Raw genomic sequence first — 26,306 nt, 5'->3', positions numbered from 1 at the left:
ATAATCATTATTCAGCTATTTTTCATTTCATTCTACATCTAAATGCGAAGTTTCATCTCTATTGAGCGCTCAAAAAATTTATAAAATACATACTTCGAAGAAAAGTACTTGTCGATTATCATTAAATTTAAATATGTATTAAATAATCATGTTCTTTTGAATCATCATCGATTACTTGCTCGTATAGAGAATTCAAAAAGATTCTACTTGAAGACGGTATCGTAATAATACCAATCAATGATTTATTATGATTGAGAGACGAATAAAACCCAACAATAGTAATTGTTTATGAAGATTACTCTCAGGAAAGCATCAGATCCACTTGATTAACATAAAATACGTCGTCTATAAACACCGTTCTATCAAATATCCAGCATAATCTTTGATTTCGTCATCAGAACAAGATTATCGAATTAACATACATGTGTATCTTCAGTAGACATACTAGATTTGATACCTATTAGCTAGAATCTCTTTAGTTTCGAGCTTGAATCATCTCCAAGGTGATCCTGAAACAGTTCAGTGTGTTAAACTCTCGATTCGTTGAGGAAAGTCAAGAACATCGTAACTCAATTTCAGTTCCTGAGAAGTTTAAGTTCAATGCTCACGTGATATTGAAATTTGTTGTTTACTTCCTATTTTTCAAGAACTACTACTCACTTTCAGGTTTCAGGGGAACTCGTAGGATTGGAAATTGGATATCAAACCAGTAGCAGATCCTGAACTTGATTTCGTTGGGTTCATGTAAAAAAACTCGCACACGAACGTTCAATTGAATTGTCTCATGTGATTGAACCTTTAAATTCGCAGTTTCAACTAGTTACGTGTAGCATAAGGTGCCATCTATTAAGCGATGTACCAAATTACGAATCGAAATTGCAACTTTGAAGCAGAACTGCCAGAAAAAAGTACCTCAGTTATTTTTTTTTGTAGCAGCTTAGTTACTTAGTGTTTATTATTCAGCAGATGGTAAATAATATTTCAGATACTTTTCAAAAAGAACTGTATGTTTCAATATATAAAATATTTTGACGAGTACGTTCACTCTGTGATATTATCTAAGAAAAGGAAGTTTGATTACCGATTCTATTGTTTTTGCCTTATACTGGCACTTCCTAAATGAGAGGTATAAAGGAAAATGAGAGATTCCTCGGTAATTTTAAGAAAAAAAGTCCAAAAACATTGGCACCCAAACGCATTGTTTTCGAGATACAGGGTGTTTCTTGTAGTCCTACTTTTTTGTGATGATTATACCAGTTTATCGAATATAGATTGGGTAAATAAGTACCAAAACTTATAATTATTTATTGATCACAGCTAACTAACTAAATCTTTAGACAAATTATCCTGAAGATTATCAAAGAATTGTTTGAAATGTTTTCTCGAAATGGATGGCAGATTCGACAAAACTACAAGATACTAAAAATTGTAGTACTGTTTCTTTTTACTTCTTTCTAAACTACCAGTGGTCCATAAAGATAAGTTCTGGAGAAAAGAATCTGGTACTGTTCCAGAAATATATCACCCTATAGATTTGCATTAAAAATTAGCACATCACATGATGAACACTTTAAATTGAGATAACTATGCGAAATCTTGTGAATGGAGGTTCTATGAGAAAAAAATTTGAAAACATCAAATTTTGACACCCTGTATCTCGAAAACAAAGCGTTTGCGGGCCCATATTCATAAGACCTTTTTTTCTTAAAATGATGCCAGAAATCTGTCATTTTCGTTTCTACCTCCAATACCTCAAATATTAATCGTATATTATTAAAATTAAATTATTTAAAAAAATGATTTCTGAGAAACTAGGATACACATTTTAATGAGATTTGAGGAATCTATTACTACGATTGTACTCAATATAATATTTTTTACCACAGTCTCAAGAGGAAATACCACTACGTGACTGCTCAGTTCAAAAAGAAATTATAAATTTTTCCTCTTACAACCACCGATTTTTATGGTGTTTTCACATAATTTCCGTAAACAGTAATCTATATTGTAAAATGACAATATTTTCAATTTGCCAAGAAAAAAATGTAGGTAACTTTTCGTTTTCCTCAAAAGAATTGATGCTATGTTCAATCTACAAAGCACTGTTTTTAATTACCCAATCGTGAAAAAATTCCTACACAAAAAATCATCATGAATCATTTCAAAAGAGGTAAAACTATAATTTTGTGAAAAAAATTATCAACCGTCGTACAGTGCTGCCCTCTACTTATATGTTCCGTACAGAGAAAAAAGGTAAAGTGAATGTACAGCTTCGTACACCGTACAAAGTTTGGTCATCGCAGGAGCGCCAGTGGGGAAATGAATGGGTACCTAATGTTTGACTGATACGCGGAAAGCCACGTGGTGGGAATCCCTCTTAACAGTTATGTGCCTGGATTTTTGAATTTTTATTAGGCAACCCGGGTTATAATCCCGCAGCAAGACAATCAATAAAAAACAATTATATTGGAATTTATTATGAGCTCCATGCAAAGTTCAATCTGCTAGCATCATTAAAACCATAGAAAATTCAAGAAGAACATAGGAAAGTAAATAACCAGTGTTTAAGTGACTACAAATCCGATCTGATTGAGATTTAACGTTGTATATTTGAAATATCAATTTCAAGCTTCGTGCAATGTACCTACAGTGTTGATTGCGTCTTCAGAACCATAGAAAATTCACGCAGAACATCGAAAAATAATGAGGAAAGCACTTAAGTGAAGTCAGAAGCTTTAGAGCGCTCGTTCATTCATGAGATAATTGCCTCCTCATATTCCTACCTATACAGGGTGTCCCGGAAAGAATGCAACAAACGGATACTGTGAATTCAAGACATCATAGAGGACTCGTATCAAGAGGTTTAAATCGCCAGAGTGCCTTCGTTGGCGATATACAGTGTAATGTTCATCTTACGGGTGAAATCTCACAGATCAATAACTCTTTAACTATTCGACCGAATAATTTCAAATTCTGAAGTTTTGTCACCCTTCACTATCGCCTTACTTCAATATTTTTGAAATCGAGTAAATCAAATCCGGACTAGGAAAATTTCAAACATTTCCTAATTTCGTGAATATTGGATCACCCTGTACGTGAACATTATGATTTTTTTCGTTTTCGTAACCACAAAGAAATAATTCATAATAAAAATTCTAAATCTCTGTTTGGCACGGTCATACAGGGTGATCAATAAACATTCCCTCAAGAGTTCAATAACTCTTCAATTAATCCACTGAATAATTTCAATTTTTGAAGTTTCGTCACCTTTCACTATCGCCTTCCTTCACAATTTCTGAAATCTAAGGGCGAATGAATGAACCAGCGCTCAAAAGTTTCTGATTTTATCTACATCATTTTACGTTCATAGAAAAAAAAACAATTTCAATTGATGATTGTAAAATTTGCAGTGCTTTTCTCCCGAAAGTTATTGTTCACAACTGGATGGATAGAATTGAATTTGGTAATAAGTTATAACAACTCAAGACCATTATCGTAAAAAGTTTTCAAATTTGATGAAAAACCGGATTGCTGAAAAGGAAGTTTCAATTATTCCTTCAATTCCTCTATCCTATCAGATGGAAATGCATCTTAAATTAAAGGCATACACGAATTATGTTATAAAATTTAATGGAAAAATCGCATTCATAGCAAACGATCCATTATCTGAGACACCTACCCATATTATAAATTTTTAATTGTTTTTATTGTGAGGTTGAATGATGAAGTATTATATGAAATTGATAAGGAATTGTCACTAATCCTCTGTCTCCAGTTTGTGACCACCCACCTTCTATGCCACATCACTCCAGTCTTGCCCAAAACAACGCCGATACAGAATCATAAAAAAAAATATGTTTTGATCGATCTTGTTCCGCATTATTTGACTCCTAGTGAGAGTATCGCGTTAGTTTAAAGGGTAATTTGATAATTTGTGAAGATGAATGTTCATTGAACGTTTTTGTTTCAGACACAGGAAAAATCAACATGGCCACGAGCAGCAATGGCTTCCGCGCCATCATGGATTTATATAATAATTTCATGGAAACAAAAAGTGGTAAGTGTATCATTATTTATTAGGTAGCCATCAATTCACTTATTGCTAATTATAGACAGGACCTTGATTGGTGTGATGGTAGTGTGTCAGTATCGGAATTTATTAGCTTCTCAAATTTATTTTTTTCTTAGATTTTTTCGGTAGGATATTTTGAGTTTGAAGGCTGATGATTTCATCATCAATTTGTTACATTTTTACCTGCCATCTGTTTTTTTTTTGAAGAGGATGATATTTTTAGCATTTTAGCTAAACCTAAATAGATTTCACTAATTGAGTCGATGAATTTCAGAAAAAATGGTTACTCTCAATCTAAATTGTGATGTTTTTCACTGTATTTCTGTTAGGCAGCTCTCGCTGCCTCACCGTTACCAGTTTCCAAATTATTCTATCAAAACACATATCCTCTCACAAGATTTTTACCTTCATGGCTTCGCCAAAGTGATCTCTCCAACTGCGTCTTGGTCTTACCCTCTTCCATCTTTCTCTCTAACACTTTTCTTGGCCATCTTGTTTCATCCATTGCCAATCTACAATCATCAGCCATGCCAATCTACAAGGTCAATAATATCTAATCTGCCTCCTGATTTCTGCATTCCTCACTCTCTCTAAGCTTGATCTTCTTCTTGAAAAGTCTATCTTTATAGCCATCAGTCTTTTTCTATTAGTTTTTCTTACATTCAATACTTCCGAGCTATACAACATAATGCTTTGAATTGTCGATTTGTAGATTGGCTTTTTTGTCTTTCTTTTCTCTTCTCAAAGTATTCAAATGGTTTTTCTCACTCTTGTTATTCTTTCTTGAATTTCATTCTTTCTCTATTGAAGATGACTCCCAGGTTCTTTACTTTATATCGATCCGTTTTCTGAAGGTAGGTTGTTGCCATCATTGTTAAATATTCACTCTTGGGTGAGGTTCTTTGTCAGACCTTGCAATGTAGATTTTTCAGTTTTTTTTGTATTTTATATAAAATTAACATTCAGATATTCTATGTTCTATAGTAGGGGAGATATAAAGCTGAATTTTTTTTTGCTATTCTATTAGATGCCCTATTTATATAGTATCCTTACAATTTCTGAGATGTCAAAATAAGCCTCAATTCATAATTAATTAATATTTTTCGAGTTATTCAGAAAACCCCAGTTCATTTTGCGTTGCAAAATAAATTTGTTTTTTTGTTCAAATAATTTATTGGCGACCCACTATCATTTTTAGCACATCGTCAGATATTTAGATAGTTGAAGCATTCTGTAAGGACAGAAGAATAATGTTGGACCTCACATTGACCCCTTGGGATTTCCAGAATAGTTTCAAAACAACCAAGAGCGAAATTTCTCAATGTGAGGAATATTTACGAATTGAAAGATTAGTAAGCTTTTAGAAAAAATTTAGTGTCAACACATTTGTGCGAAGGATAATTAATAGATCTTAAAATTAAAGTTGTCTAATAAGGCTAGTCTCAGGGCTAGTCGTATTAAGTTGTTCAGTATTATTTATTTTTATCTGTGCTACAAAATATAATTTTCATACAATGCTTTTTGTTGAAAAATAATTAATAATGATATTAATATGAAATTCATTCAAAAATTGAGCTTAATTTAATTGATTTATTTCTTAAATTGTTATTAATATTTTAGACGAATACTCGAGATATTGAAAAGTTTTCTGCATAATTCAATAAAAAAATGTTTCCTTCATGAATAAATGAAATATGTTTGAAATATTTCTAAGGCGTATTGTTTCTAGTATAAATCAGCATAAATTGTATCTTGTCATTAAATACTAGTTGACATATGAAAATATTGAAAAAATTGTAAACTGGACTAGACATCGACTAACCACCACTACAAATTCAATTATATAAAAAAGGTAATGATTTGAATTTTTTCAAATATGTACATGGAATGCCTAAGAAAACTGTAGCGTAAAAGCTAAGAGCGCTATTATGAATATTTGTTTTTATGATAGGTGATTATTATTTAACACACACCTACCTCTTTTGTTATGGGAGTTGTGGAATATTTATTACCAATAATGATTTTTTTTCCATAGTTACTTGCGGTCAAAGTTTGAGATAAATGAAAACAAGAAAAATAATCTTTCGATGAAATTTTATTGAATTTCTCTTTCTGATCACCTGCAGAAGACCTGATATTCAAAATACAAAAAAAATTAGAGGTTATCTGAGATATATAGACTGAAATTGCATTTGGCACTTTTAGTTCCTTCATTTTTGAATTGGTCTGAAAGTTTCTTCGTCTAAATTATACCAATGGAATGTTTTCTCGTCACTGTAGCTCAGTTTCCATAATAAGATGCATAGATTCAATTGAATAGGGTCATATAACTCAGTTATGCATGAAATATATGCAGAGCTGACATCTAGGTGTCACATTTGAATGTCTGCTGGAACACGGAAATAGGCTAGACTTTGAAATCCCCTGCTGTAATGTAGTAATACATCTACTATTTGGAAAATTTTGTCATTTTTTCATCTAATTTTAATCTAGCGGTTAAACGCTAATAAGTATCATGGCGTCCGCTTATGACGTAACCCCTAAGTAAACCTTTCATTGAGTATTTTGTATCTATGCTGAACGAAGATAAGATAGTCAACAAAATATGCTGGATGCTCCTTCATTTTCATTAAATTATGAGTGAAAAACAATTGAATATTGCAAAAATCAATCGAAACGCTAGCAGTATTAACAATAACAATATATAAGACATATCGTCCGGTTTTTTTGGTCTCCTGTAAAATTGCTCATTATGGACATAGCAGATTTACACTCTTAGCCGACGATATAATAGAAAGTTATACTATGAACTCTATGGATTACACTGAACTGATGTAAATCGATGTGACTGATGTTTCAGATAACATGGCTGATTTAATATACTTTTTTTTCTTTGAAAATCTAAATAATCTCAATGTTTGAATAGAAATTTTTTGAAAACCTTTCAACATAAATTATCCTCTGATACTATTACTTTTTGGATTTTCTCAGTGAGTACTTTCATCTCTCCTATTGATGATTAAATTTTTTTCAGATCCTAGAACATCTAGCTGGCTGCTTATGAGCTCACCAGGACCAGTAATCACAATTCTAGTCACATATTTATATTTTTGTATATCAGCTGGACCGAGATATATGAGGGATAGAAAACCCTACGACCTGAAGCTCGTAATACAATGTTACAACGCACTTCAGATAGTTTTGAGTGTGTATTTAGTTTATTTGGTGAGTAATTTGAATTTTAATGAATGCATAATACCAAATCAATTCTTCTTCTTGATCAATTGGTTACAGTTTTCTTTTTTGAAGTCGTGAAGCCAGGAGTTTTTGTACAAATGTAACGTCACTTAACCTCTAATATCTCGATCCAATAACTCTATGTTCCAAAATTTTGACACGCATCTATTATAATTGGGTGCTAACCATAGATAGAGGTAGTATACGCAATTTTTTCATGTCCCCAACATGGTTAGATTACGTTGTCGGATTGAGATATATTTTCAAAACCACAATTTTACTATATCGTTATGAATGTATATTATATTGAATGAAATATATTTATTTGAGTGATTCCTGATTGAATATGCAAATTTGAATATTTGGAATCCGATATTTTTCTTAACTGTCGAATTTATAATGAGCAGAATATTTATTATTTTCTGTATCTACCTGCGAGTTGAGTTAATATGAAACGTTGATTCACTATGGGACATAAGAAGTGCGTTCTTTGTGGAGAAACTCGCGAATTGAGTCGAATATCGTAACACTGATATGATTTCATTTCCGCGTGCTTCATGTCAAATTTGATAGTTCATGTTGGGGACAAAATTTGCTTATTGAAAATGACATAATATGCTCCCTTTATCTATGTTTATTACTCTGTAAGTACTAGTAGGTACTACTGTAATTGAGCAACTGATTTGAGAGAATATAGATATATCACCATGAAATAAAAGAACTCTTTAAATATTATGTTAACATCAGTAGGTTTTCCTAATAAGCAGGATACGCTATCTTGTTAATTGCAATTCATTCAAGAATAATGTACGTTGATATTCTTCGATAACATAGATTCACTTCCACACAAGAAATGGGGTTTGATGTAATGGTACAGTCCACTGATCGATTAGGTCATCATGTTCTGCAATGTTAATGTAATGCTGAAGAATCTGTCTTCTATCTTAGGATGCTATTTACTGGTGAAATCCATCAATAAGAAAGATCGTGAAAGATTAAGAGGACTTCTTGATGGTTCTGTCTATAATCTTTCGTTTTACATATTGCAAAATGTAATACATACTAGAAAAAAACAGACAAGTTATTTACAAATATTTAATTAGATATGAAAGGCGATACTTAAGAATGATTAGTTTAATTAGTGATAACACTTGATGGTAATTAGCTTTAATGAAAAATAAAATTTGAAATTCTATGCAATAATAGTATTTCAAGATGGTTTTTTTGGCCTTTAGAATTTATACGGGGGGTTAGTGAATAAGTGCGACAAATTCAGGAGGCGATACATAAGTGAAAGTAAATATTTTCAATTCGCGAATTTTTGTTAATTTCTCGTTTTTCGCAAAAAAATTGATGATATTTAATTTCACCAAAAAATGTTTTATTTTTAAATATTCATGAAAAAACCTACCGAAAATCATTACGGAAGAGGTAAAACTATAATTTCGTGAAAATTGTCGTACAGTACTGCTCTTTACTTATTTCCTTTGAAGAAAGAAAGAAGATGAAATGAATGTACAACTTACAAATCTTGGCGATCGCAGGAGCGCCAGAGGAGAAATGAATGGGTACCTAATGTTTGACTGATAAGCGGAAAGCCACGTGGTGGTAATCCCTACTAACAGTTATGTGCCAGAGGAATCAAACTACTCATAATTAACACAAATAATTATTGCTGCAATCGGTCGATAGTTTCAAGTTTCAAGAGAAATGAACTAAACACTGGGTTGAGATGTTGTCTTTTCCCTCAATTTTTTCCATTCTATGTATGTTTATTTTTGAAGATCTAACTAATTTTTTTGCAGGGTTTAGAAGGAGGATGGGCTAGAGGATACAGTTTTGCCTGTCAACCGGTTGATTACACTGTCAACCCAACATCAATGACAGTAAGTAAGTTTTTAATAAAGGGTGTACCTACTCAACCCAAATTATCCGAGAGAAGAAAAATGTAAAACGATTTTATTGGAATGAACTGGATGAGGCTACCTGCGAATATTTTCGAATCCTAAGATGTAAACATTCATTTGGAAGTGGGGTAGGAATTTGTCCTTATTGACCTTCATCATCTTGAGTGTACGTTCATTCGAATCAAATACTTGAGTTTTATAACTTGACTTCTTATCGGAGTTTTGCTGTAGATTAGTGCTTCACTTTTTTTGTAAATCTCTGACCGATTGATTTATTTTGAATTTCTTTGTTTATTTATGAGGATGGTCCAATACTTGAGTTTTATGTCTCAAGTTTTTATGGGATATTTTCTTGAAGGTATTCTCTTTGTAAGATAATTTTAATCTGATCTTAAAAATCTCAGGATCACAGAGTATCTTTCGGGGAACTAAGGGTTGATTCATTTCGAATATTTTCGGTAACGAGGATGGTTCAATACTTGGGTTTTATGTTTTAACTTTTTATAGGAGTTTTTGCTATAGGTAGATATTCTCTTCGTTTTCTATGATTCCTGCTGAAACAGATCTTTATAATGAATTAGTAAATCATTTCAAAAATATTCATTAAAGCTGAAGATTAATTATGATCTTATGCTTCAGACTTGTCTGTAGATTTTGATATTTTCTTCGATGTCCATCAGAGGCATAGGAGTCTCATTCTCAGAGATCTCCTATTTGAAATAATACCATTATATTTATTATTTTTCTTCAATCCTGATGAGTCTGTTCAGGTCTACTTCATTTTTTAAAGATATGGTACTATCCCTCTGCTACTCAATAAGTTTTAAGTTCAAGTTTGTTGTTGTCATGTATTTTCCTTAGGTCAATTATCAATATATTGACCACATTCAAAAATGAAATTCAAGTTTCAATGTCGTTTACAATTGTGAGGAGTAGGTACCTATACATATTTGAAATAGCAGCAAAATTTGGCAATTTATTACACTGAAATCATTTTTTTCTTCAGATGGCAACAGCAGTATGGTTATACTTCATGACGAAAATAATTGAATTGGTAGATACGGTAAGAAATATTCTAGAATGAAAGTTTAATGAATTTTGTGTAACATATCATTCCACAGGTATTTTTCGTTTTAAGAAAAAAGATGAATCAAGTATCTTTCCTCCATCTGTACCACCATGCCATGATGCCTGTCTGTGGATGGATTGGAACAAAATTTCTTCCAGGTACGTGATTCATTCTGAGAACATAAAATTGAACAACTATCCATGAGAAAAAATATACACGGAGCTCTATTATAGATATACACCATTCTTTATACAGATGGCCATAAAAACATTTAAACTGAATATTTCCATATTTCGAGTTTATGTTCTGGAATGTGCAGAATCCATTATTGTAATGAAAAAAATCTTTCAAATTGAATTTTCGAAAGTACCTAACCAAAAAATATAAAATTCAGACATAAACGTTCAGAACCAGAACTGAATGAAGCACGCAGTAAAGTTCTTAAGCTGGTCCAAACCAATCCACTAAATAAATCAACTCCTTCTAGAATGTGGTTGTAAAATGGACGATTAACCAATGCTAGAACGCAATAACATCTTGATTTTTCTCATTCTCAGGTGGCCATGGAACTTTGCTGGGAGTTATTAATTCCTTCATTCATATAATTATGTACACCTATTACTTATTGGCTTCCATGGGACCCCAATATCAGAAATATCTTTGGTGGAAAAAGCATGTAACTGCTTTGCAAATGGTGAGTATACAAAATTAATTCAAAAATTATTGGCAAGCTATAACGGTTCCCAGGTTCAAAAATTGTTGATTTTATACCGGATATATTAACTGTTAAGAATTGATCTAAACCAGTTTCAAGCTTAAGGTCAAATTCCTACAAAAAATGCGTTTGATGACATCCCATAAAAAACATTTTTGAATAATTCTGTTTTGGAAATAACGTTCTCGTAACAGTACCTCAAAAAGTCTCGTCTAACAAGTGAAAGCACATTTTTTCTCAAACTTTGAATATATTTGTTGGAAAATTCTCTTTCAAGAGTGATAAATGTTCTCCAATACTTCTCTAACCTTTCATTGCCTTTTTTGTAGGAAGTTAGATCTTTGCTTTTGAAATAGACTTCAAACTCGTCAGTCACTTCTTGCTTTAGCTATTTTTTTTCCTGGAGCATTCTTTTGAGATCTGCAAAGAGCCAGTAACTACTGAGGGCTAGATCTGGATAATACGCTGGATGATCAAGCAGATGGAAGCGCTATTCGTTCATTTTTCCATGGTTTTTATAGAACCATTTCGTGAACTGTTTTGAGCTTTTCTAAAACAACTGCCAAATTCGAGCAATAAGATCGTTCAGCACCCTCAGTGGTTATTCGACCACATTTCATGTCAGCATACCATACATAGGCGTACAACTTTGCTTCCGCCGTATTTTTCCCAAATTCCAGGCTGTATTGTAAAAACTGGTCATACATTTATGATTCAAAGTATTTTCCATCGCTAGCCACTACTTTCTATATTTTGGGCGGCGTACGAATACCGCTTTGAAATAACTGGTCATCATTTGAAACGATCCACGAATCGATCCAATTTTTTACTTCTTCATAAGACCGGAAGTGCCAGGCCGTCTGTCATTGATCGAAACAAGTGATAATCCGAGGAAGCAACGTCTGGAGAATACGGTGGGTTGGGTGGGACTTCCTATTTCAATGTTTCCAAATGTGTTTGGCCGTCGACGTGGAAGCATGGCCAGGATATCCTCATGATTTTCCGAGCATGAAATTATCGTAATGGATCCATTTTTCGTCTCCAGTCACAATGCGATGCAGAAATCCCTTCCGTCTTTGCCTTGCAAGCATCTTTCCACAAGAAAACAAACGCCATTCAACATCTCTCGTACGACACCCATTTTCCTTGTTTCTGAATTATTCCCATGACTTTCAGCATTCTGAAATGGCTTGTTGCGTCTCTCCCAATGATCCTGCCAATTCTTGTTGCGTTTGACACGAGTCTTGACGAAGTAGTGCTTCCATCTGTATCTTCGAAAACCTTCTCTCTTCCACCGCCATGCATTCTTAAAGCGTTGAAACCACTCTCGGTACGTTTTCTCACAAATAGTGGCCCCACCATAGGCATTTGATAGCATTCGATGAGCATCAGCCGCAGATTCCTTCATATTAAAGCAGAAAATTAGAACCTCCCGCAAATGACGAGAATTTGGCTCGTGAGCTGACATGCTTAATCGAGAATAACTTTATGATGCAGACACAAAACGACTAATATTTTGATGGCGTTATGTTTACAAATACCTAAGCTCATTGTATGACATCTACGATCCATTTATTTCGACTACCACTTACCTCTACAGTCATCTATTTCAAAACAGCAGAAGCAAAGTTGTACACCTAATATTTTCTCTTCAAATGTTTTATGAAATTATTTTATCACTACTCAAAACTCATTTTTACATGTTAATTATACAGTAAAATAAAGTCTGATTGGTCTTATTTTGATATCTCAGGCTCGATACAAAGTTTCAGCAAGTAGAATATAATTTCTGCAAATTGAATATTTTCAATTAGCACCTATTTTGTTGAGTCATTCATCGAAGATCCATCAATCTGATAATTTTCTTTTACAGGTTCAATTCTGCGTGATCTTCGTGCACAACTCACAAATTCTATTCAGAGATTGCAACTACCCCAAACCAATAGCTTTCCTCCTAGCTATCCAAGCTCTTTTCTTCCTTTACCTTTTCGGTAGCTTCTATCACAGAAGTTATGTACAGGCAAAAAAATGGGAACAAGCAAGACAAAAAAGACAGCAAGCAAGATTAGCAGCACAAGAAAAAGAAGACAAAGAAGCTGAGAAACTTAAAGGAACTACAGAAACAAATAATGCAGAAACGGAAGAAATTGTTATGAATGGAAAAGCAAAACTGAACTGATGTGATTAAAATTAGTTGATTTTAAATAATTTAATGACTGGGAGTGAGAAAAGAATGCATGAATATTTGAAAATATTACTCAGGGTTTTTTTGTTGAACCTTGATTGAATGTTAATTTATTACTTTGTGATCAATGATATCGAAGTAACACGGTAGAAAACAGTTTGCATGTCATTTAAAATGTCATTATATTAGTATTCACAATATTTCTCATGGTTTTCTATGAATAATTCGATGGTCGGAACTGACATGCCAAAAAAAATACAAATATGTACATAATGTAACTTAAATACTTGCTCAACTCCAGAAGTAGGGACTTTCATGAAGTATACACTTCGAATTTAATTTGGTATGGTTCCCTCGAATGTTTTTTTTATTAGTAGAAATTTTCCAATTTGCTTTTGTATATATGTCTTCACTGTATTAGTGAGTTTAACGACTAGAATGGATGTGCTTGAGAGGAATGAATAATATGAGTTTGAAATACACTCAAAGGGCAATTATAATTTGTGATTTCCACTGTGAGGAAGAATGAAATGAATTAAATTGAAAGTTCTACCATTTTTCTTCAATGTTTTTATTTTTCTGCTTCAACATGCTCGACGTATTAAGAAGCATATCTACTTTACTGATTGAAGACAGTTTTTTAGAACAATAGCGTAGCCACCAATTTGATTATTATGTCTGAGTTCGGTATCCTTATCATAAGCAATGCAATAGCGTTTTCTTACGATTCCATAATATTTCTTCGATTTTTGAGGAAAAAGCGACAATGTCAATTGTTGGACGAGATTTCTACTACGAAAAATTTTCAAAAATAGAGGGGGGCCAAGAAAGGGGCCAGGATTTTTCAAAGGGGACCAATATCTCCAGGTCCTTCTAGTCCTTGAAGTCTTGCAAGGGGTATCAACTGTCATAATTGTCCGACAATGGATGACGAGTTCTAAGTTACCCCGAAGAAAATATGAAAAAATTGAGCTTCATACTTTCAACGAATTTAAGATACCATTTTATACACCAAGAAACTACAACCCAAAATCTCGCTGGTCGTTGTTACCTGTGTAGGAGACATGCATAGAAAAACTTCAATATTTATACAATAACGAAGTTCTAGCCGTCAAAGGTTCTTGCTCTATACACTGTGTCCGTAAAGTCTAGAACAAATTCATTTGTAGCTAAACAGACTATCCTGAAACACGTTGATTTTTTATTTTAATTTACCGTATTTTAAAATAATAATCTAATATACAGGGTGAATTACTTTCGAGTAATGACGTTACCGTAATTTTTTTTAAATGGAACAATATTATCAAAAATAATTATTGTCTAGCGGTAATTGGTTTGAATGTAACACCCTGTAGTTTGTTATATTTTTAGATTAATAAAAATGAGCTGTTTCCAAACATGTTTGGTACTTGTGGTTTAGCAGACAGAATATGAAAGAAATTATTTCTTTTTTTTATACATTTTTATCAATCTAAAAATGTAACAAACTACAGGGTGTTACATTCAAACCAATTGCCGCTAGACAATAATTATTTTTGATAATATTGTTAATTTAACTAATTAAGAATGTTACGCGTTACTTTATGAGCACACACAAAACTATTGTATTTTTTTCCACCCTGTACCAATTGGAATCAACATATGATACATTTTTGGAATCAGCTCAGCTAGAGTAATCGGAAAATTGAGTCAAAATGGGGGTGTTCCATTGGAAAAAAAATTACGGTGACATCATTACTCGAAAGTAATTCACCCTGGATATTAGATTATTATTTCAAAATAAGGTAAAAATCAAAAAACGATGTATTTCAGGATTATTTCTTAAAATTGTCTGTTTAGCTGAAAATGAATTTGTTTCATACTTTACGAACACAGTGTATGTATATTTCACAGAGCGTTTAGCAACTGTTTATGTGAGATCTTGAAATATTGAGTATTTGGCTCTGTATAGATAAATGATTTGATTTCTGTAATTTTCAAATTTTTTACTTTGTTTGTATAATATTTTGCTTTTAATTCTGTAAATCAAAATAAAAAAAAAGTTTCAATCTGCCGCCCCTAGGGGCCCTAGGCTTCAGCCTTCTCAGCCTGGTGGTAAATCCGCCACTGTCGTGAATTCACCTACTATCCAAAGTGTACCTATATAAAAAGCCAATAGGGATAAACTTTGACGGCCTTGACCTGAAAGGTAAATTTTCTATTCTACTGAATCCATATGTATCTGATTCAACCAATATACTTTTCGAATTTCATAGTTTCATACATATGCATACGATTAATTGTAGTCGCCAAAAGTTTTGAGGTGTATATGGACGAATTCTTCCATATCTCCTGATTTTAAGGATTCTTAGCACTCTTTTAGATAGGTGGCGACACATGCTGTGAAATGAACAAACCTACCCAACCATGTAATCCTTTATGTACTGAAATGGTGGATGCCATCTTACTGCATCAGGATACTAGAGATGCGTATTAACTAAACTTTTAACGGAATTAGAATTTTTTTTTGTGACCTTGGAATAATCAATATTGAGTATGATATCTTATGGTGAAAGTATTGTGTTCAATATCATTGTACCTTTTCAATTCTTCGTTGTCGGAATTTAAAACGATACCAGTGATAATGTCGCCATCTATATTGGATTAAATCTTATATAAAAATAACATAATTGAATGAACTTTCCTTCTCAAGGTTTTTAAAGGTTTTCCAATAAGAGGTTTCATTTTGCTCGCTATCTGGGCAGCTATCTATTTGAAGCTATCATCTTTTGACATTTGACAAGGAAAAACTACGCCATTAGCAAAAATGGAAGGTTACACGCTTCAACAACGAAATTATTTAAATTCACTTTAAAATGAGGAAAATTTTGAAGTCACAATTCGTGAAACTGAAGTACTTTTGGGTCATCGTGAAGTACTTTTAAGGCCGGCAATTGGTGGGAAAATTTGAGCTGTTGTGGCAAGTTAGTGATGTGAAGAATCTAAACCGTATGCGTCGTTCAAGAACAACTGAGAATATTGCTGCTGTAGCCCATAGTGTTGACGAAAACCTAAGTATATCGATTTCTTATCGATCTTGGGGATTAGGCATTCCAGAAATGCACTACCGAGCTATGATTAATGATTTTCATGGTTGGAATTGGAAGATACTCATGTGGACGACTTTTTTCAACAAGACAGCCCTACGTGTCACACATTAAGCAACGAAACAGTCCCAATTTTGCAAGATAATTTTAATGGAAGTGTTATTTTTCGAAGAGGTAATCACAATTGAACAACGACATCTTTTGGTTTAACACTTTTATACTTTTTCTTTGGGGTTAAAGGAAAGATGAGGTCTTTACCAATGCTCCACCTTCAAGAATTGAAGATGGGATTCGTGGAGTTATCGAGAATATACAGCCGGAGATTGGTCAAGGAAAATTTCATGAAAAGAGTATGATTAGGGATTCACCAAGCCGAGTAGCTTGACATTTTAACCAACTACTTGACTTGAAAATAGGGCTCGTGAAAAATTACATATTTGAGCTTGGCTTGACTTGGTTTTAGATGTTTATTGCTTGGCTTGATATCAAGCTACTTGATATTACTTGGGCTTGATATGCACGCGTCGCACGGCATATATTTCTGAAATCTCATGCGCACTTAGACTTAATAAGGGCATTCCTCGAGCGCCGAGAGACTTTAGCATTCGCCAGTATGACTTTAATAGTAGTTTTCTCACATTTCTATGGAATCTATTGGTAGATTTTGGTAGTTTCAGAAATATATTTCCAAACTTGGCCAAAATGGCCAAGGATTTTTTATCAACGCCAGCATCTTCAACGCCTGTTGAAAGAAAATTTTCCAGAGCTGCTTTTACAGTAATAAAAACCCGCAATAGGTTAGGCGACAAATCTATAAGAAGCCTTATGTGTCTTAGATCCTGGATGGAAAATTATGAAATCAAACAAAGCCTGGAGGTTTCTCAATATTAAGAAACTTTATATTTTATAATTTTTTATTTTGTTAGGATTTATATTGATTTAATTTATTTTTCTATTCCAAAAAAGTTGATATTTGCGATTCTTTTTTTAAAATAAGATCAATAAATAAAAGGGTTTTTGGCAAGCTTCGTCCTCATTCCATCATTTTTTTTATTGATGTGGCACTATACACATAAAACTGCTGAAAATCTAGTAGATTGATATGAATCAAGTACTTGATAGCTTGACTTAAAACCAAGTCAAATATCAAAGTGAAATATGTTTATGGAAAACATGGACTGCTATGTTTAGTTCGATTATTTTAATATGTTTTCTGTTGAATGTTTTGTCAGCAACTATAAAGAGGTAAACCACATCGATTTTTCTAGCTTGAAATTTTAATCCAAGAATTTTAAAAGCTGAAAATCAGGGATCCAATTCAGGCAAATGAATTCATCAGAATTTATATTATAACTACAAAATATGGGGAAAAACATGTTACAACTAGTGAAATAACAATTATTTTTATACTTTTAGAGCTAATTCAAAGAAAGGCAAGCTTCAAACTGAACCCCATGATATTTATCACGCGTATTTATCTACACCTACATGTTGGGATATTAATTGGAATTGAAGAAAAGCATATACCATCGTGTGAAATTTATCAAGAACATCCAAAATTTTTGAAGGGAATCTGTTTTTTTTTATTGATCGAGATTTAGGTAACATTGGAAACATGACTTACCTACTAAAAGATTTCCAAGCAATTCAATCAGTATGTTAAAATCCTTACTACTCCATGAATACAATAAAATACTAAAAAGACACATGCATCCATAAAAAAACACCTAATTAAATATTTAGAATATTTTACAAGTTCGACAAACCTTTTGAGTTAAGGACCTGAAACGGAAATATATATCACATCATTCTTCCCCATTTAATGAATGCATAGGTATCGAAAATACTTTCTATTGAGCGTCTCACAATGGTGCCCTGAAATCTAAATTGCTAATTTTTGAACCATTGTCGGCTAGAAAAACGAAATTGTACTCAATACTGACCAAATTGACGTCGTGTAGTGAAGTAGCCCTTAAAATGGCGTTACTGCTCAAAAGAATCTATGAGAGCTATTTTTGGATATTCGATGATCTTGCTGGTAAGTCACCTATTTTATTTTGAAAATTATTTTCAAAATTCATTCCTACTATAGACAATTCCATACTTTCAAGAAGATGACTCTCAAAAATTGTTTTTTTCTGACTTTTTCGTCGGAGATTTTCTGAATATTACAAATATCATAGACACAGAGACATATTTTTATGTGAAAAGTATTACTAGTACATAATTACTTTATTGTCCCTTTGTAAGGATATTCCTCTGTATGGATATTTCATTGAATTAGACCAAATTCAAGTGTAAAACAACGCCTTGTAGCAAACTTGATAGACGTTTAAAAATAGTTTAGAAGAAACGCCAAAAAAATATTTTCGAGAGTTGTTTCCCAAAAAAACACTCCATATCATTTCTTCATTTTTCAAATTTTGAACCGGGAATGATATCTAACGATTTGGTTCGACTTATTGATTGCAAATACAGAGTCAATTCCCATTCTGTCCGTAAACACGATAACTCTCGAACGGAAAACTCAGAAACTTAAAATTTTTAGGGTTGGTTCAGATCTCGAAAGCCGTTCCGTGGATATGGCCGTTCAAATTTTTTTTTTTATTTATAATTTCAGGTTTACGAAATCGATGGAGATGAAATTTTCTATTTAAAGTATCAAAATTCTCGTCGTTCTCGTCTCAAGAATCAGAGAAAACTCGGTGGGAATATCGGGAAAAAAAACTCAAAATCTCAATTCTTTTCTTCGTGCAAAATTTTTGTTGATTACGTTATTTGTGCAACAGAAAATTTAAGAATACTATCAAAAAAATTACTCAATATTTTCGCAACTTACCCTGAGTTGAAACTTAGTTTATAGGTTTTTCCAATAAGACATTTCATTTTGATAAAAAAAAACGAGTACATTTCGAGAGAAATCCATGGATGTTTATTTCATTGTGAAGGAAAAGGTTTGCCATTAACGTTCAAAAATTTTCATCCAAATGTCCGCCACGGATATGGTTCTATATCCTTTTCATGAAATTTTTCATAACCAATTCGCATATTTGCAGCTGTATGTAAAGGGTGTTGTTTTTAGAGCTATAGAACTTTAAATTGCAATAAAACAACGATGGATTATTCGATTGACATAAATTCTATTTATCCGCAAGATAATCTTGTGGCATTACATTTTAAATATGATTTCTGGCATATGACCACCACGGCTGACTCAGATGTAGTCCAATCTGGACGTCCAATTTTCGATGACTTTTTCCAATATTTGTGGCCGTATATCGGCAATAACACGCCGAATGTTGTCTTCCAAATGGTCAAGGGTTTGTGGCTTATCCGCATAGACCAATGACTTTACATAGCCCCACAAAAATTAGTCTAGCGGTGTTAAATCACAAGATCTTGGAGGTCAATTCACAGGTCCAAAACGTGAAATTAGGCGATCACCAAACGTGTCTTTCAATAAATCGATTGTGGCACGAGCTGTGTGACATGTTGCGCCGTCTTGTTGGAACCACAGTTCCTGGACATCATGGTTGTTCAATTCAGGAATGAAAAAGTTAGTAATCATGGCTCTATACCGATCACCATTGACTGTAACGTTCTGGCCATCATCGTTTTTGAAGAAGTACGGACTAATGATTCCTCCAGCCCATATAGCGCACCAAACAGTCAGTTTTTATGGATGTAACGGTGTTTCGACTTACACTTGAGGATTAGCTTCACTCCAAATGCGGCAGTTTTGTTTGTTGACGTAGCCATTCAACCAGAAGTGTGCTTCATCGCTAATGGACGTAGTGCGCGATACGTATTCCGCACAGAACCATTATTTTCGAAATAAAATTGCACTATTTGCAAGTATTGTTCAGGCGTGAGTCTATTCATGATGAATTGCCAAACCAAACTGCGAATAAATCACTTGACAGCTGTTAAATCGGTCGCCATCTTGAACAGTAATGCCAACTTAAAGTTATATACCTCGAAAAAAAACACTCTATATTTGCGGCAGTATGTCCTCAATAACTTCACAAATTCTGTCTTTAAGATCTTGAATTGATTGTGGGGTATTGGTATTAAATCCCGACATCTCGGTGGCCAATTGTGATGAACGAGAAATAACACGGACAGGAATCTTTTCTTGTAAGATTGCGATTGTTTCCTTGCGTATGTGGCACGTAGTGATCAAAATAAAAAATCATTAATCATAACTCGGTAGCGCAATCAATTCACCGTAACAGTTACACCAGCCTTGAACCATTCTTGAATTTTCCGTGGTCCAAATCACAAATGCGACAATTCTTCCCATTAAAGAAGCCTCCAAGGTTAATGAGCCTTATCATTGAAAACTTTTTTAGATGAAAATCTCGATCATTTTGTTCTGCATTTTAAGGACCCCATTCAGTGAAGATACGACATTGCTGGTGACCGACCGGCTTGCGTTCTTATATTAACTGATCTTTAAGAGCCTTAATACCTCAGTCTTTAAGAGCCTTAATACCTCAGTCTTTAAGGATGTTACGGTGTAATGTCCTTAGCGAAATGCCTAATTTCCAAGATCAACGGGGAATCGACAAACCTGGGTTTTCTTCCGTAATAAATTTCTTCTTCTTCTTCTTTCTTACATGAGCTGGTAGTTCATATAAATTAATTTAGATGTAATAAATATATACCTATCTATTTACCTAGAATTGGCCAATGAAACAGAAAACATATATTCTTAAAAAAATATATGACTCCTTCAAGGTTGCTACGTAATGAAATAATTATTCCAATGAATAATTCAGTCATCAAAACATTTTTAGACTGATTTTTTTCATCACTCATCGCAAATTATCTTTGATGTGTTTGACGACTGAGAACAGAAGAGTTGAAATGATAATTCAAGTTTTGGGGAATTTAAAAAAGTAAACTGGAATCGCATCAGGGGAATACGGTGGTTGTTTGACAAGAAATTTGATATAGTGGAACAAAATGAAGTGTTAAATTTGGGACAAATTTTTTGTCCAACATTTTTTCCTGCACTAAGAAAGTAAAGAATCACTGCGGACAAACTGAAAGACAAAAAGGTGACCTTAAATCTCCGCATGAATGTAAAACGAAAAAAAATTCCCTTGGAGTGGCTTTCTTGATTACCAATTGCCGATACTTTCTTCACTGCATGAATAACTTGGAACATATACCTCAAATGGTACAGCGCTTGAATCATCTTATTCCTTCCACTTGACTGTAACACTTCTTGTTTACCTCCTGGATTGCATCTCACCTAGCACCTAACGGATGATCATTGTTGAGCTTACAATGAAACAAAAAATGAAGCGAATTTTCGAATAACAAGGTCAAAGACACACTTTTCTACAGCTAGAATAACAAAAGGATCGATCAAAAATGATAAGTCACATTTGGTATTCAAATTTAGGTTGAGGATCATCAAATTAACGCCCGTTATAAGATGTTGAAAATGATTAATGACATACTGCATGACGAATCAAAAAAAGCTGTTACAATGGCATAGGTATACGTCCAGATTGCTTCCGTTACATGTTTCTTGCCCAAAGGTAAAATAATATTGTACAAATGAATAGTGACATCTCCCATCACTTATTTTATCAAATTGATTTATTCAAATGACGTGGAATACACTTGAAAAACATTGAATTCTGATTTTAAAGATAATGTTCAGGCTATCAATTGACTAGCTCAACAATAACGTATTAAAATTTTAATGAACAATTTTTTCTCAACTCTTTATTTACTAGTTAAGATTTCAGATTTTATCTACAACTTACGACTGACGATATACAGGGTAGTACAACAGTGGTCTATAAATCTAGTTGGCGGAGAGATGAAAATCTAACTTTTTATAAAGCTACCTTATTGCTTGAGCACTATATACGTAATAAAAATATTTTCGGGCAAACAGGGTGTTTAGTTTTTTCTGGACGGGTCCCAACTTGGTTTTTTCAATAGGAAATCTATTTTTTTCCCTTTTCTGGTATCTACATGAAAAATAATAATGAACACTTCGCAAATTGTTATGGTTTTCGAGATATTCAGCATGACAGTTTTTTTTTTCAATATCATTCACTCGAAGTGTTATCACATAGTAATTGTGATTCTTATTGCAATTAATTTCTAGTAATTTCTAATAGAAGGATTTTCAATAAGAGGTTTAATTTTGAATAGCCTGCTGTCATATATATAATAGCTGTCACTATTGAAGCTGTCATATTTTGACATTTGGCAATTGAAAACTTTGCCATTACTTAAAATGTAACTTTGTTGAAGCGTGTATCATTCCATGATTAAATGGTATTACCTATTGAACACAAATGACATAAGGAATGTGAAAAAATTACATACAGTGTTGCCATCATAACCATATTAAATTATCATTCCTATAACCTATTGGAAATCCTTATATAAAAAAGGAAATATTGAAACAAAATTTAAAATTGTGTTTTTTTCAGATCATCGAACAGATGATTGGTTGCTTATGGGAAAAACAGGACCATGGATACCAGCATCTATCATGTTAACATATCTTTATTTTGTTTTCAAAACAGGGCCAAATTTTATGAAAGACAGACCACCCTACGACTTAAAGAAAACACTTATATTATTCAATTTAATCCAGATTTGTGCCAATGGATACATATTCATTAGGGTAAGTGTACTATTTCGTGGTAAAAATGCTGAAAAGCATACACAAAATCATTTCGTCACAATATCTATATTTTGGAACGTCACTGATGACGATTCCGTCCTTAAATTCAATTCTGCTCGGCCGTTCGTATCCATGATAAATCTTTCGAATGGAAGGATCATGAAACCTGAAATTTTCAGGGTAAGTTCAGATCTAGGGGTTCCGTGAATATGATCATGCGAAATTTTGTTTCTTGTTAATTTCGAAACTGCAGATTCGATTGAGGATGGATAAAAATAGAATTACAATTTGAATGCTCTTACAAAATCTCACGTTGAGCGCTCAAAAGCTCCTGACTTATTCGTATTATTTAATATTAGAATTATTAATGGACATACTGCTTTTTTCAGGGTTGTCACATGGCATTGAATATAAATTGGTTATGTGCAACAGTTGATTATTCTGATTCTCCCGATTCCAGATTGAGTCTTGAATTGGCTTATTATTATTACGTACTGAAGATTTCTGATCTTCTTGACACAGTAAGTATGCCTTGAGTTGTATAGAATTTAAAAAAGAAAGAGATATTTATTGAGAAGGTCATTATTTTTTCTTATACATAATAATAATAAATAATAAATCTTTATTAGACCATTAGGACATACTACATATCATTATATGTTTATTTCCTAAAGGCAAGTATAATGAAGACGGAAGAAATAGGTCATTTTTTACAGAATACACGATATCTTAATTTCAACTAGTATAATTATTATTTACATCAACTTCGCGCTGTTATGCCTAAAATGTCATTTGTCAAATTTAACCCTACAATTGTTGTAGATAATATTTGCATTACTTTACTATGTTAAAAAACTCGTAGGAATTATCTCGATAATTTGTACTTACGTTCAATTATTGAAATAATTGACAAGGAAATTGTTCCTATATTACAATTTTTTCAAAATATATAATATTTCTGCTGTCTGTATCTTCGAAAGGATGCACTTTTTTAATACATTTCATAGAAAAATTCTCACATTCATCATGGATCTGGATACTATACATTTACAAATGTTGTCAATCAATTATAAAATAGGATGTTGTATATACACATAAGTATAGTCTTCATTCTATTCTGCGTCCTCGTGAACATAACAATTTTTTGGTTAGGGGACTTCTCAATATGACATAAAGTATTAGGAATATAATGCTAAATCTTCAATCTTGATCCCTCTCTTCAAGTTATGAGGGTTCCTCAGTTTCAAATTTTTCTGTATTTGCTAATTTAATTTCTCGTGTTCTAGGTATTCTTCATTCTTCGTAAGAGAGAAAGACAAATCACTTTTCTACACGTTTATCATCACTTTGGTATGATCTTCTTGTCATGGGCTGGCACTAAATTCCTCGCAGGTGGACAAAGCCTCTTCGTTGGATTATTTAATATAATTGTTCATATGGTTATGTACTTTTATTACCTAATAAGTGCCTGGGACCCTAAATACAAGAACAGTTTGTGGTGGAAGAAACATATCACTCAGCTCCAATTGGTAAGCGATATTTTCGAATTCATCACACTGCAAAATGAAAATAATTGTGTCAAAAAGTGAGGCATTTTATTTTTCCTCGCCCTTTCAAATTTTATCAAAATCGGATTAGTACAGGGTGTCCCAAATTTGATGCTCACTGAAAGCAACTGAAGAACTATAAGTCTTGGTGAAAAAAATCTTCAAGGATCCCCGATCTCTTTGAATTAATATAAGATATCAGAAAGCAGATCATAGATATTTCGAGTCGATCACGATTCGATTTATAGAGCGTTTCTAAAAAATGACTGTCCAAATATTCCGCTATATCTTGGTTTCTGTTCGAGATATTCGAAAAATCTTTTTTTCTGGAATTTTTATGGTTTATAAGACCATAACAGATAATAGGAATCAATTACCGGCTTAGAAATACAGGGGATAGTTGATGTTTTTCACTGGGAACACAATGGGACATCCTATATATGAATTTATTACAATTATACCATGGACACAAAGTTAATTAAATTTCGAGAAAAATTAAACGTATTAGTATATCAAAAAAATGAATACGAAAAACTAAATATCTCGAACAGAAACCAAGATATAGCGAAATATTTGAAATAGTCATTCTTCAGAAACACCCTGTAACTCAAAACCGTATCAAGATATCTATCTACTATCTGTTTTCTGATTTCTAATTATTTAGAAAAAAGATATCGGGAGTCCTTGGAGATCTTCATAGTTCCCGAGATGCTTTCTGTAAGCATTGAATTTGGAACACCCATACACTACATGTATCACTCTTGTAGGTTAATATGTTGAAGGATTAAATCAAATTTTTAAGAAAAAAAATGTTTTGGTGATCTCAAGAATCTTGCACTTTTATTGTTATATTTATATTTTTATATTTTTTGTTGTTTTATTTGAAAGGATTTTTTTTTCCAGTTACAATTTGCTGCTCTATTCGTAATGTTTACGGGTCTACTTTTCCAACCTAGCTGTAATTTCCCCAAATTCCCAGCTGTTGCATTCATATCGCAGAATATATTCATGCTGATACTCTTCGGTGATTTTTACTATAAAACATACATCAAGAAGACCCCAGCTGAGAAAAAAGAATGATGAGAATATACGACAACAAATTTTTCCTCATAGTGATAAATTATTACAATTGTCCTATAAACTAGATAGGTATTTAAGATAAAAAATAATGTGAGTCTTTCTCTATTTTATGTTTTACACTGCTTTATTACATTTAGGATCTCATTTATAAATCCTATCGATAAATGTCTTGTAAAATATTCCATATGATATGAAAATACGTTTTCCACTTACATTTCTTGTTTATTAATTCTAGGAACGAGTTATTGTTTTTAGTTTTTTATTAGATAATGTACAATAATTTTTTTTTAATGAACTATTAGATCCATCATACATTTATTAAGTTGATTCTGATAAACTCACCAAATAACTTGTTTTTAATAATAGTTTCCCTAATGTATTAAGATACATATAGTTTTAAGTTATTCCATTACAAGCAAACTCTTCTTTTTCAGCGCTTCTCAAAAAATTCAATTCAATCCTCGATATATTTTTTTTTCTTTTTTCGATTTTGATTCCAGTATTTTTTTTCATTTAATCCTTTACCGAATGAGAGATCCGAAAATCTTAATATTATTTCAGTTTCACTATAATCCACTATAATTATTCAATTCAAGATATTTGGAGCAATTGAATGTAGAAAATTTCACACTGATTGTCCAATTACTATAAAACCATAATTTTCGTTCTAGGTACATAATGAAATTAAAAATTGTAAATTAAGATCGATATTCTGATTGAGAGTAAATCTTTGATAGATTTTATGAC

General features: G+C 32.6%; 1 protein-coding gene across 1 annotated transcript in view; it reads left to right on the top strand.

Moving 5' to 3' along the window:
• Positions 1-26,298, top strand: part of LOC123680925 — a 38,176-nt gene extending 11,878 nt beyond the window's left edge. Inside the window, exons 2-13 of the mRNA XM_045619048.1 lie at positions 3,971-4,057; positions 7,107-7,297; positions 9,115-9,195; positions 10,223-10,279; positions 10,338-10,443; positions 10,843-10,979; positions 12,874-13,177; positions 18,130-18,309; positions 22,736-22,932; positions 23,322-23,453; positions 24,219-24,461; positions 25,383-26,298. Of these exons, the coding sequence (XP_045475004.1) occupies positions 3,988-4,057; positions 7,107-7,297; positions 9,115-9,195; positions 10,223-10,279; positions 10,338-10,443; positions 10,843-10,979; positions 12,874-13,177; positions 18,130-18,309; positions 22,736-22,932; positions 23,322-23,453; positions 24,219-24,461; positions 25,383-25,559 (1,875 nt within the window). The 5' untranslated portion in view covers positions 3,971-3,987 and the 3' untranslated portion in view covers positions 25,560-26,298. The remainder of the gene's footprint in view (positions 1-3,970; positions 4,058-7,106; positions 7,298-9,114; positions 9,196-10,222; positions 10,280-10,337; positions 10,444-10,842; positions 10,980-12,873; positions 13,178-18,129; positions 18,310-22,735; positions 22,933-23,321; positions 23,454-24,218; positions 24,462-25,382) is intronic.
• Positions 26,299-26,306: the final 8 nt, after the last annotated feature.

This window comes from Harmonia axyridis, chromosome 5 (genome assembly GCF_914767665.1).
Source record: "Harmonia axyridis chromosome 5, icHarAxyr1.1, whole genome shotgun sequence".
Classification (NCBI taxonomy): Eukaryota; Metazoa; Arthropoda; class Insecta; order Coleoptera; family Coccinellidae; genus Harmonia; species Harmonia axyridis.
Note: the sequence above shows the minus strand (reverse complement) of the source record. Positions and strands in the feature narration are given on the sequence as shown.